Source organism: Numida meleagris, chromosome 13 (genome assembly GCF_002078875.1).
Source record: "Numida meleagris isolate 19003 breed g44 Domestic line chromosome 13, NumMel1.0, whole genome shotgun sequence".
In the NCBI taxonomy this organism is placed as follows: Eukaryota; Metazoa; Chordata; class Aves; order Galliformes; family Numididae; genus Numida; species Numida meleagris.
In genome coordinates this window covers 13,888,454-13,899,150 of record NC_034421.1, presented here as the reverse complement: position 1 = coordinate 13,899,150, position 10,697 = coordinate 13,888,454, and the positions used below count along the sequence as shown (strand labels likewise).

At 52.1% G+C, this 10,697-nt stretch overlaps 2 protein-coding genes across 4 annotated transcripts; one reads left to right on the top strand and one right to left on the bottom strand.

The window, feature by feature from the left end:
• NDUFB6 (NADH:ubiquinone oxidoreductase subunit B6) lies at positions 3,492-5,801 on the bottom strand. The gene is made up of 4 exons (XM_021411434.1): positions 5,589-5,801; positions 5,420-5,512; positions 4,747-4,791; positions 3,492-3,647 (listed from the first exon to the last, which is right to left on the bottom strand). The coding sequence occupies exons 1-4, from the start codon at positions 5,766-5,768 to the stop codon at positions 3,579-3,581; spliced, it is 387 nt and encodes a 128-aa protein (XP_021267109.1). The 5' UTR covers positions 5,769-5,801; the 3' UTR covers positions 3,492-3,578.
• On the top strand, positions 5,976-10,033 carry EEF2KMT (eukaryotic elongation factor 2 lysine methyltransferase). 3 transcript variants are annotated; one of them, XM_021411414.1, is made up of 8 exons: positions 5,976-6,111; positions 6,185-6,256; positions 6,412-6,492; positions 6,620-6,721; positions 7,019-7,152; positions 8,124-8,431; positions 8,755-8,904; positions 9,533-10,033. In XM_021411414.1, the coding sequence occupies exons 1-8, from the start codon at positions 6,028-6,030 to the stop codon at positions 9,631-9,633; spliced, it is 1,032 nt and encodes a 343-aa protein (XP_021267089.1). In that variant the 5' UTR covers positions 5,976-6,027; the 3' UTR covers positions 9,634-10,033. The 3 variants fall into 3 exon arrangements, with proteins under 3 accessions (XP_021267089.1, XP_021267090.1, XP_021267091.1); XM_021411415.1 differs by lacking the exons at positions 6,185-6,256; positions 6,412-6,492 and having other exon boundaries at positions 5,979-6,111; XM_021411416.1 differs by lacking the exons at positions 5,976-6,111; positions 6,185-6,256 and having other exon boundaries at positions 6,582-7,152.

Here is a 10,697-nt window from a genome sequence, read left to right as displayed (position 1 = left end):
GGAAACAGATGCCTTAGCGGCACTGAACGCTGTGCAGAAGTTAAGGTAAATGTCAGCCAGAGCTCTGCTCTGATCACACCTGACCATCTTATCACAGAAAGCAACGGCATTTTTCAGGCACGACGAGCCCACTGTAACTCCGTGCTGACCGCTCCCTGGCCCTTTCTTCCTCATCTGCAAAAAACAGCTTCTACGAAGGATGTGTTGCATGACTTTTCTTGGGGACTGAAGTGAAGCTGGTTGGCTTAGGTCATCCCTTGGGTCTTTTTTGATGGTGTGCCAACATTGCTTTCCTCTGGGCGTGAAGGTTCTCCCCTTGTCCCTGCAGCTTTTCAAAATCCGTAGCAAGAGCTCTGTTGGCATCAGCCGGTCCTCCCAGCACCCTGGGCTGCAGCGAGTAAACGCCATCCAAAACCCCACTGCTTCCACTGTATGTCCGTGCTGATGGAGGCACCGGGAGGGCTCTCCAAATCTGCAGCATCTCCTCCTCAAGTGAGCCATCGTGCCAGGCACTGACCGTGAGGGATCTCCTGTGGGATGGTGGAAGCTGGGGGCCGAGCTGGGGCCCTCCCTGCCAGCCAAGCACCAAGGCCGGCACACAGAGCAGGGGAGAACAGGACACGGAGACTTCTTGGCTGAGCTCCCGGAGCCAGTGCTGGAGCCAGCAGCTCCTGCTTGAGGGGCATCAGGCAAAAGGGAGGAAGGGCTGCGGTGGTCAGCCAGCAGAACGTCTGCCAGTCCTATCTCCCAAAGCAGCAAGCTGTTCATGAGCGTTTTCCTCCACCCTTAGCTTCCAACTTACCCTAGTTCAGGACTGGTAAGGGGCTTTTTTCCACACTGTCCTGGCACCTGCCCTCAAGCAGAGCTCTCATTTGCAGCATGAGGAACAAGGAGGTCCTGATGGATCTCTGAAGGAAAGCCACGGCACAGAGCACGTGATCCAGTACCGACTGGTGAGGAGATATTCCTCCACGTGTCCTTAAGCTGCTGCAGCATAAGGCTTTGTGCAACAAAGGTGCAAAGAATATGCAGCCCTCGGCTAAAAATCCATTTGTGCGTGTGTGTGCACTTATGTAGTAGATGTACTCATGTGCATACGTGTGTAGGGGGTTCTGTGTGTAACACAGAGGACATTTAAGATAAGAATCTTGTACAAACCCCAAATAGTTTTGATCTCAATGTCAAGATAATGCATCCCCAAGTATGAATCCAATAAACCCCCAAGTAAGAATCACACCGTGATTGTACAGAGGAATATTCATTGCACAGAAGCAACACGTTTTTAGCACTGTGATGTCTTGCAGCAGGTGGCTGGTCCTCCTCACTGCGTGGCGCATGCTGCCTTCTTCAGTGGGACACTCGAGGGGGTGATGATCAATTCTCCTGCAGTAATAATTAGTTCTCCTGCCGTAACTGTCCCATGACACGCTCTTTGTCATGTATTGTCTTTTTTGGCAGGGTTGTGACAGGCAAATCCCTCTCTGTTCTGGGGAGAGGCATCTGTTCCCTTCCCATGGCAACCCCAGGGCCCCGCATACCAGCTCTGCTTGCATTGGTTGACCCAGCACACCGGTCCTTGAGACTTGGGACTGAGTCTGTGTCCTAGAACAGCCACCAGAGCCTCACCTCGTGGGGACATGGGCGATTAGGGGGAGACTGCCAGGTCCCCCAGGGGTGCTGGAGCTGTGATGTCCATGGAACTCAGGAGGTACCGTGAATGCCCTACAGTCGTGGGGGATCTTTCACACTACAGGTGGAAAGTGACAGTGTTTCCCTGGGGGTATCTGGCATCCCTCAGGGTGTGGGGGTGTCCCCAGTCCTTGGGAAGCGGGGCACCCCAAGCAGTCCCTCATTTTTGTGGTGGGGTACCAGGGAGCTCCCAGGGATGTGGGGTATCCCCAGCAGTCACTCACCATGGGGGTGGTGGGCTTGGATTTATCCTTGGAGCAGGACACGTGTACACAGGGGACAAGGGATGCCTCACTGCCAGCACGGTCCTCAGGGTTGGCCAGGCTGAGCAGCAGCAAGTTGGTGCAGGCAAAGGATCGCTTCAGGCTGTAGCCGCTTTGGGAAGAGCTGATCCTGGGCAACTCTGTGCTGGGGGAGCTGACACACCATTGGGCAGTGACTCCCATGGTCACGGCAAGGAAGCACAGCACCTCACCCATCCACGAGACCCTTCCAACCCCTCCATTAACCCTGCTGGCCCCTACTGCCACCACTAACCCTCCATCACCTCCATTATCTCCTTACTCTCTACTTTCCCCAGTCCCCTCCAGCCCTCACAGGGACCCTGTAGCTTCCCCAGTGTCCCCTTTCCCCAGAGCCTCCTGATGACCCACAGAGATCCTGCTGCTCCCCCCTGCCCCCAGTGCTCCCTGCAGCCCACGAGCACCACCCCTCACTCCCCTACTCCCTGTACCCAGAGTGGCCCACCCTGAGCTGCCTTTTACCTAGGGGACGAGATGGGTGCATACTTGGTAGGGGCCTGGGGGGCCATGAGAGTACAGGGGGCAGTGGGCTGTGCCTGGCTGCCTGTCAGGGGGTCCATGGCCTCCTGCATCTCCTTTGTCTGCAGGAGGGTTTTCATCGAGGTGTCAGCCATAGCTCTGCAGGCCCTGATGTCACAAATGTTGGCAGTGATTGCTGCCATCACACAGTTCCGTGAGGTCACCATGCTCCTGTCCCAGCCCCTCACATTCCGTGCCTCCAGGCACACCCCGAATTCCTCTTTCAGTCAGTTCTATCACCAAAGTAGCCACCAAAATATCTGCAGATTTAGCACCAGATTAAAAGCTGGTATTTCCCAGTAGAAAGTGCCATGGGTACATGGGGACTGTGAGGGCCGGAGGACTCCAAGTCAGGAAAGGCTGAAGACAGAAAATGAAGTGCTAAATGTAAAGGAGTAAAGAATTTTGGCTTCAGAACCTCATCTCCCTACTTCCCACCAAACCAACCAACCAACCTTCTGGGGTGACTCGGGAACCTCTGCTCTCCTTCCCAGCTGGATTCTCTGTTCGGGCAGACTAAACCCTCATCCCGCCGATTCAGATGCTGGGATGGGGACATTGGTGGGGCACTACGAAATGGTGCCACTTCTGCTACCCTCTGCTGGCTGGGACATGGGATGACACAGGGGGAAGCTTCATTTTCACAGTGAATCTCTGTCAGAAGTCAGCAGAAGAGGGCTTGCTGGGCTGTCTGGTAGAGGACGGCTGTTGTGTGCAAGTGTGCAGGAGCTTGCCACGACACCCTCCTGTCAGCACAGTATTGCCCAGTTCCCAGCAATCTGTAGTGTCTCTGCTGTTACTGTAAAGCCCTACTACATTGCTCTACTGTCAGGCCAGATTAAAAAAAAAAAAAAGGAGTGTGGGGGGGGGAAAATTACCAGGGCTTCGCAATAAACCTCATCAAAAGCAAAAGAAACTCCCAGGTTTTTCCCAGAAGAGCTTGCACTGAGGAGAAAGTAAATGACAGAAGAGATGAGGCGATGCAGAATAAAGACTCTTTTATGGAAGAGAAAACACAGGCGGCCGCAGCGCTCGCCTTCTTCGCTGAAGGAAGTCGGCTTTCAGCTGTCAGTGGTGCCCAGCGGGTTCGTCTGCCAGAGGTGGAACAGTTTCTCCCGTCTCTAAAATTCTGTCCCCCTGATGGGATGAGAGAACGCGGTGAGGTTTTCTCCTGCACGCACTCGATTCCTTGACACAGCTCACTTTTTCAGTGAAGCTGTGACGGTCCCACTTCTGAACAAGAACTCTTACTTCAGTTTGTTCAGAACACTGTAATATCCTCAGTGTTTTTCAAGATGCTGCCATTACACCACAGCCAAATTTTCTGATCTCTGCACTGGCTTCACCCTTTTGATGCCGCAGAAAAGCAGCCATGCATTTTAAGTGAATACTGTTTTAATAACGTACGCTGGATTTGTAGCACTGCACAGCCACCTTCAACACAGCACCACCCCAGTCTCCAGTGCACCCCATCTCCAATGCAGCCACCCAACAGCCAGCTGCACGTGGACAGCTACGTAACCTCTCAGCAAAACCAACCTAGTGCCTGAATTCTGCTTGTTCAAGCTGCAGGCATTGCCTCGGCCTGCCGAGCTGACCTAGCTCGAGTGAGCAGGCCGATGTCAGAGGCTCACAGCTTGGCCTTCAGTATGTTGCTACGTCGTTGTTAGGGGTGTGACTTTTTGCAGAACATGCAAAAAATGTGCAACGAGCAGAAACAACAACAAACACTTATATGAGAGTATTATATGAGAATATTTGTTCACCAACTCGCTATGCCAATCAGCTAGCAACCGAAAAGCAGTAAAGACCGAACAGTGTGACAGATGCTGTCTGCTGTCCCAAATGAGAACCAAACAAGGAAGCTTCACACTCTGGTGAACCCCCCGTGGTCTCTGTGTGCCCCTCCAGCGACAGAACGCACTCCAGGCACTACCAGAGCCCTGGGAGGGAATGCTGTTGTTTTCTGCTCAGAGCGGGCAGAGCTGCGAGCCCAGTACTTACAAGTCTGCAGTCACAATTCTAATGAAATTGGCACTGCCTACTCTAAGGGCTAAACAAATACTGCACCCATTGCGCAGTGCTGCTTCAGGATGAGCTGCCTTGTGAGCACCAGGTGCCTCCTTCTAGAAATCCTCTCTGAACATCTGCTGCACCAACCTCTACTTCTGAAGCCATCCTTTCTCTGCCACTGTTTTACAAAGCTAGGAGATAGTGCAAGTGTTAATGGACTTACTGGGAATATCGCTGGATTCGACGTAGTGATACCATACGGCTTTTTCTGAAGGCGTAGAGGGGGAGAAAGAGAAAGGAACATCACCCAGATGAAGTGAAGGATTTCCAAAACAGAGAATATAACCCTTCTAAAATGCACGCTCCATTGAGTGTAAGCCTCACCAGTCTGGGTTCTTCCCACTAGTTAGCAAAATACCCAAGCTTAACAAAATTCTGCCTCTCTAGTCAGAAAAGACATAGAAATGCGAGCTCTATCCCAGCATTAGGTCACTGCATGTTTCCCTCCCACACCAACAGCTGCAGCCCAGCTGCCCCAGCATCTCCCAGGATCAGCGATTATAACAGAATCACAGCACAGTTGGGTTGGAAGCCCATCTGGTTCCATGGCGTGGGCTGGCTGCCCTCCCCCCAGCTCAGGCTGCCCAGGGCCCATCCATGGCCACGGGCACCTCCAGGGATGGGGCACCCACAGCTTTGGCCAGTGCCTCACCGCCCTCTGGGTAAAGAATTTTCCCCGACATCCGACCTAGATTTCCCCTTTTAGTTTGAAGCCATTCCCTCTCGTCCTTTCACTATCTGCCCGTGTAAAAACCCCTTCCCGCTCCCGCTTCAAAGCTCCCTTTAGGCAATGCAAGGCCGCGGTGAGGTCTCCCCAGCCCCGCGGTGCCACACACCGAGACGTGGTACTTCACGTAGTAGTGGAGGATCCAGGCGGGGATCAGCACCCGCAGCACGAAGAAGCCGGTGTTCTGGTAGGCGCTGAACACCTGCGGGACAGCGGAACAGGGCTCAGGGCCGGGGCTCGGGGCCGGGGCTCGGGGCCGGGGTCCCCTCCCCGCTCACCTTCTGCCGCCAGAGGCCGCCGGGCTGCAGGAAGCGCTCCCAGAAAGCGGCTACAGGCCCCAGCCGCCGCTCCGGCAGGACGGGCTCCCGCTCGCTCAGCTCCTGGTCTCGCAGCCAGCGGCGCCGCAGGGCGCGAAGCTGCTGCAGCCGCAGCTTCTCATCCGCGGTGTAACCGCTCATGGTGCCGCCGGCCTCAACCCCGACCCGGCCTCGGCGCGGAGCCGCGCAGCGGGCACCGTGTCCTTAGCGACGGCGCCCGGCGATGACGTCATCACACCGCGCCGGAAGGGGGAGCGGAGCGTCTTTGGGGCCGCGGCCACGAGTGTGGAGAGCGTCGGGCTTTTAATCTGAAGGTTCCCGGGTTCGAGTCCCCGTTCGGGCGGCGGTACTGCTCCTTCTTGCCGCTCCCCGTTGGCCGGGACGCGGCGGCCTCGGGCGGATGGCGGGGCCGGGGCAGGAGCTGGGGCTGCGCTTCCAGCGGCATTTCCTGGCGGCGAGGCCGCTCCGCAGCATGCCCTGGGAGGTGAGCTGGGCCGGGGGGTGGGGGGGCTCAGCCCAACGCCTCCTGCTTCAGCTCCGCTCTCGCTGTGCTTTAGGAATTGGAGCAGCAGCTGAGGGCCGCCCCGGAGCGCTCCCGGTCCTCCCCGCTCGCAGCCATCCTGCACCAGGTACGGCAGCAGGCCCTGAGCCGGTGAATTCTCACCGTGGAGAATTCAGCCGCGTTTCGGGCTCAGCGTCGATTCCCCCAGCCGCAGCCCGGAGCCGTCGGCGTTACGCAAACCCTTCCGTCGGTCCCGGTTCAGTCGCAGTTCTCTCGTTTCAGACCGTTCTCCACCCGCTGTGTGTGAGCTACCCGCCGCCCGCCTCCTACAGGCGGCGCTTCCTGACCGAGCTCATTAAGAAGGTAGCGCTCGCTTTCCTGATGGCCCGCAGCTCTTGGCTTCATCTCATTAATTCGGTGCTTAGCGCAGCGTTTTCTGTTTTGGGTCACAGTCTGACAGCCGAAGCTCTGCCCTGCTCTCTCTTCACAGCACGAATCCACGGCAGCCGACCCCCTGGATGAGCTGTACGACGCGCTGGGGCGGATCTTGAATGAGGAAGAATCCACTCGCTGCTACAGAAACTACTTACTGGTAAAAACGAGCGGTACCGCTTTATTAGAGAGCACTTTTCGTCCTCTGAAGTAAGCAGCAGGTGGCTCTGAGCACCTCTCCCTGTTCGGTGCAGGGCAGTTGGAGCGGGTGACCTCTGAAGGTCTCTTCCAACTGAAAACAACTTCTGTGATGCCACGAGTCAGTCTAGACGATGAGATCACCTCCAGAAACCCAGAGTGCTTCTGGCCCTTCTTCCCAGGCTGCAGGATGGCTGTGACCTGCAGCACGGCTGGCTTTGCTGACCTGTCTCTCTCTCTCCCCGTGTGCGGCCCCCAGCCCTCAGGAGAACCCGTGACCCTTTGTGAGAGCGTGGCCATTATCTCTCAAGGAACCACAGGGCTCGTCACGTGGGACGCTGCTCTGCACCTTGCTGAGTGGGCAGCAGAGAACCCCGCAGTGTTCAGTGACAGGTAACAGTGGCGTCACGGACAGAAATGGGACTTGGTGCCAGCTAACGACTGCTCTCCTGCTATTCGGCAACAGTTAAACTTCAGCTCAGGAGATGACTTTGTAGTGACTTTAAAACGGGCTTTAAGATGAAAACCATCATCCCTCACATTCTGATCTGCTCTGTACCGTAGGCTGTTGAATTTCAGCTAACACGCTAACCAGTAACTTATGACAGAATCCCAGCACGGTTGGGTTGGAAGGAGCCTTACAGCCTGTCCATCCCCATCCCCTGCTGTGGGCTGTCAGCCACAGCTCAGGCTGCCCAGGGCCCCATGCATGGCTCTGACCACTTCCAGGGATGTGGCACAGAGGGCTCTGGGCAACCTGTGCCAGTGCCTCACCACTGTTATCATAAATAGCTTCTTTCTTCCGTACAGTCTAAACATGCCCTTTTAGTTTGAAGCCGTTTCCCTTTGTCCTATCACAACAGATCCTGCTGAAGAATCCGTCACTTTCTTTCTTATAGTCCCCCTTTAGATACTGAAAGATGCTTTGTTTATAAGCATCAGAAAGGAATGGGTGCTTCTGGGCACAGGTTCAGCTAAATTAATTTTAGGTACCTCACAAAGAAAGGAGCTGTGCTTTGGAAACATCCGCTTCTCTCCACTAAGAGAAGAAGTGGACAACGAGTTCAGATAGAGATAACTCTGCTGCAGAAGTCCAGAAATTGGTGGAGTGTTTCTCACCTCCACGATGGAAATGCTTTGTATGGAAAAGCAGGAGGCAGAATTCCAGTCATTAATTCTTACAACTGCATCTTGCTTGCCAGCTTTACCAGTTACTTGAAACAAACATGAGATCTTAGAGGGTTTCCTCAACAACTGGGATAATCTGTAGCTGAATTTTCCTTTAGATATACTTGGCATATTCTGATTTCATAACTCAATGACAGAGTCCTAATCAATACTAATTTTACACCATTAACCTTTAGGACAGTCTTGGAATTAGGAAGTGGAGTCGGCTTCACTGGACTGGCGATCTGCAAAACCTGCAATCCCAAGACATACATATTCAGTGATTACCACCACTGTGTTCTCAAACAGCTGACAGAAAACATCCGTTTGAATGGCTTTGCCCTGGAGCCTGAAGCTACTGATCCAGCCCGAGCAGAGTCCCCAGGGCAGGAGGCAGAAGGGAAGAAATACCAACAACCCAAACTCATTGTTGCAGAACTTGACTGGGGTTCAGTTACAGAAAAGCAACTGCTGGGTCTGCAGGCAGACGTCGTCATCGCAGCAGGTACCTCTCCGTTCTGGCTCTGCCTGACTTTGCAGCATTGTGCAGGAATAAGCAGGTAACAGGAATAAACACTGAGATATTTGTGTACAGGGCTCTGCCAGCCCTACCTCGGGTACCAGACCTGGAGAAACATCTCCCAGCTCTTGGCACCATGTGGTCTTTTCTCAGCTATCGAGCAGTTGTTCACCTCACACCAAAGAGCAAGAAATATATATATATATTCTTCCTCCTTCAGGGGAATATTTAATCTTTTATATTCCGTAGCTTGCTTTCCACTCAATTCTTAATAAATGTTGAATATTTCCCTTTTTTTCCCCATACAGATGTGGTATATGATCCAGAGGTAACTTTATCCCTTATTGGCATGCTGCAGAAATTCTCCACTTTAAGTGCAGACAGAAAACCTTCTGAGATCTACATTGCTTTGACAGTCCGTAACCCAGACACTTATCACTGGTTCCAGGCTGAACTTGGTAGGTGCCTTTCTCATTAACTGTATCAATAGATTTGGCCTCTCCCAGTTATTTAATTTGTAGTGGAGGTGAACAGGAACGTGTCTTCTTTTTTTGCGATGGGTATTGTCCAGTAATGGGATCTTTAGATTCAGGAGCATTCTGCTTAAGAGCAGAAACCCTCCTGCATGGATTTGATCAGGAAATTAGACGTCTCCGCTTTTTGCTGCAGCCTGTCACAACTCTCATTTGTTACAGCATCAATTTGAGACAAATTAAAGTTGGGTGGTAATAGGAAAGAGCGTCAGGATTAAGCCTAAAACAAAGAAAAATCTGTGCTGCATTCTAACTGTGAAAATGTTAAGATGGGGCCTGCAGCTTGTAACTGCTCTATGAGGGTTAAAAACAAGGAGAGATGTAAGGAAAGGGGAGAGATGCAGGACTTCTCTTCATACACTTCAAAAACCTATCTTCTGCAGCCTCACAGCTGGACCCCAGTGGTTGGCTCATTAACAAAATAAGGCTGAGTGCTTAGCACAAGCATGCCTGTTACCAGCAGGTGAAGATCTCTTTGTACAGAACTTGACATGCAACTTTTGCTCTTCATTTTATTAAGCAGAAATGTGATTCCCGGTGTTTCTCTCCGCAGATAAAGCTGGCATCAGATGGCAGACTATTCCAGCCCACAGCAGTAATATTTTTCTCCACGATACGCAGCCAAACGTAACTATCCTGCAACTATTCATGTAGATTTGGTAAAAACACAAGTTTTCAGAGGAGCAGGAACTGTCTCATCCTTGCAACAAGACTGCCTTGAATTCTAGAAACGTACTGAGAGACGTGCACCAAGAATACCCTTGTATGCACGAGCTGTTGTCAAAATGAGTTATGTTCCTTCCTGCTGTTGTCAGCGAGCGTGCAAGCAAGCAGCTGCTCCTTTTAAGCATCTGTGCGCTGCAAGCTGTAGAGAAAAATGCCCTCATTGCGATGCACTTTGATTCTGTAGAAGTGAATTAAATTATTTAAATGCAGTTTTGATTTGTAAACCACACAGACTCGTCCTGCGCTCCTGCAGGTGCGTGTCTCATCCTGCCAAGGGAGTAGAGCAGTGTTTTGTAATAAACGTTTTTAATACTAAAACCAGTTGTAACTCATGTCAGCTTTTTTTGTGTGTACTGCAACGTGTGTCATCCCTAAACAGCCTCCAGAATATGCAGTGTCACAGGATTACGTGATGCTGTAGGAGGAGGTAACAGATTCTACCATAGATCAGGAGCATCTTTACTCTGCAGTGCTGACAAACATCGGAACTGGATTTGCATCTCTCTCACACAAGGACTATCACTTTTGCAAGATGAATTTAGCCTACCTGCTTTGAAACTCTGCGTAATCCATTAGCCAGTTTGCCATTGGACAGCACTGATCCTGAAGCAGAACTGAATGCGTTATTTCCTCCACTTCTGACTTCCATTTCTATATGCCATTTTAAAAGCTACTTTAAGAAAATGAAGAAACGCATTCACTTCCTCCTTCTGTAGTAATTGAGAGAAAACAGATGACAGGTCATTGGAGAAACATTCTTCAAGCTGAAGAAACCCATGACTGCTAGAATTAAGTTGGATGTACAGCAGTGACTAGACTTTTAATTTTTGCTGCCTGTCCCTGAGAAGGAAGAACTGGGGCTAATGCACACCAGGAGCCAAACAGCAGTTCCTTTTATCTCCCCTGCTACAAAAGCCTTCAAGTCACCATGTAGCACTGAGTATGGCAAGGTGGCTCATTTTGGATCTAACCAAATCTATTACAGGAAGACA

What these genes read in the sequence shown, in the direction of transcription:
- NDUFB6 (XM_021411434.1), bottom strand. Translation starts at nt 5,768, where the DNA reads ATGAGCGGTTACACCGCGGATGAGAAGCTGCGGCTGCAGCAGCTTCGC. An exon ending in GCGGCCTCTGGCGGCAGAAG is followed by an intron (nt 5,513 to 5,588) that starts GTGAGCGGGGAG and finishes GCTGTCCCGCAG; the next exon opens with GTGTTCAGCGCCTACCAGAA. An exon ending in CGAATCCAGCGATATTCCCA is followed by an intron (nt 3,648 to 4,746) that starts GTAAGTCCATTA and finishes TCATCCCATCAG; the next exon opens with GGGGACAGAATTTTAGAGAC.
- EEF2KMT (XM_021411414.1), top strand. Translation starts at nt 6,028, where the DNA reads ATGGCGGGGCCGGGGCAGGAGCTGGGGCTGCGCTTCCAGCGGCATTTC. An exon ending in TCGCAGCCATCCTGCACCAG is followed by an intron (nt 6,257 to 6,411) that starts GTACGGCAGCAG and finishes CTCTCGTTTCAG; the next exon opens with ACCGTTCTCCACCCGCTGTG. An exon ending in CCCGCAGTGTTCAGTGACAG is followed by an intron (nt 7,153 to 8,123) that starts GTAACAGTGGCG and finishes ATTAACCTTTAG; the next exon opens with GACAGTCTTGGAATTAGGAA.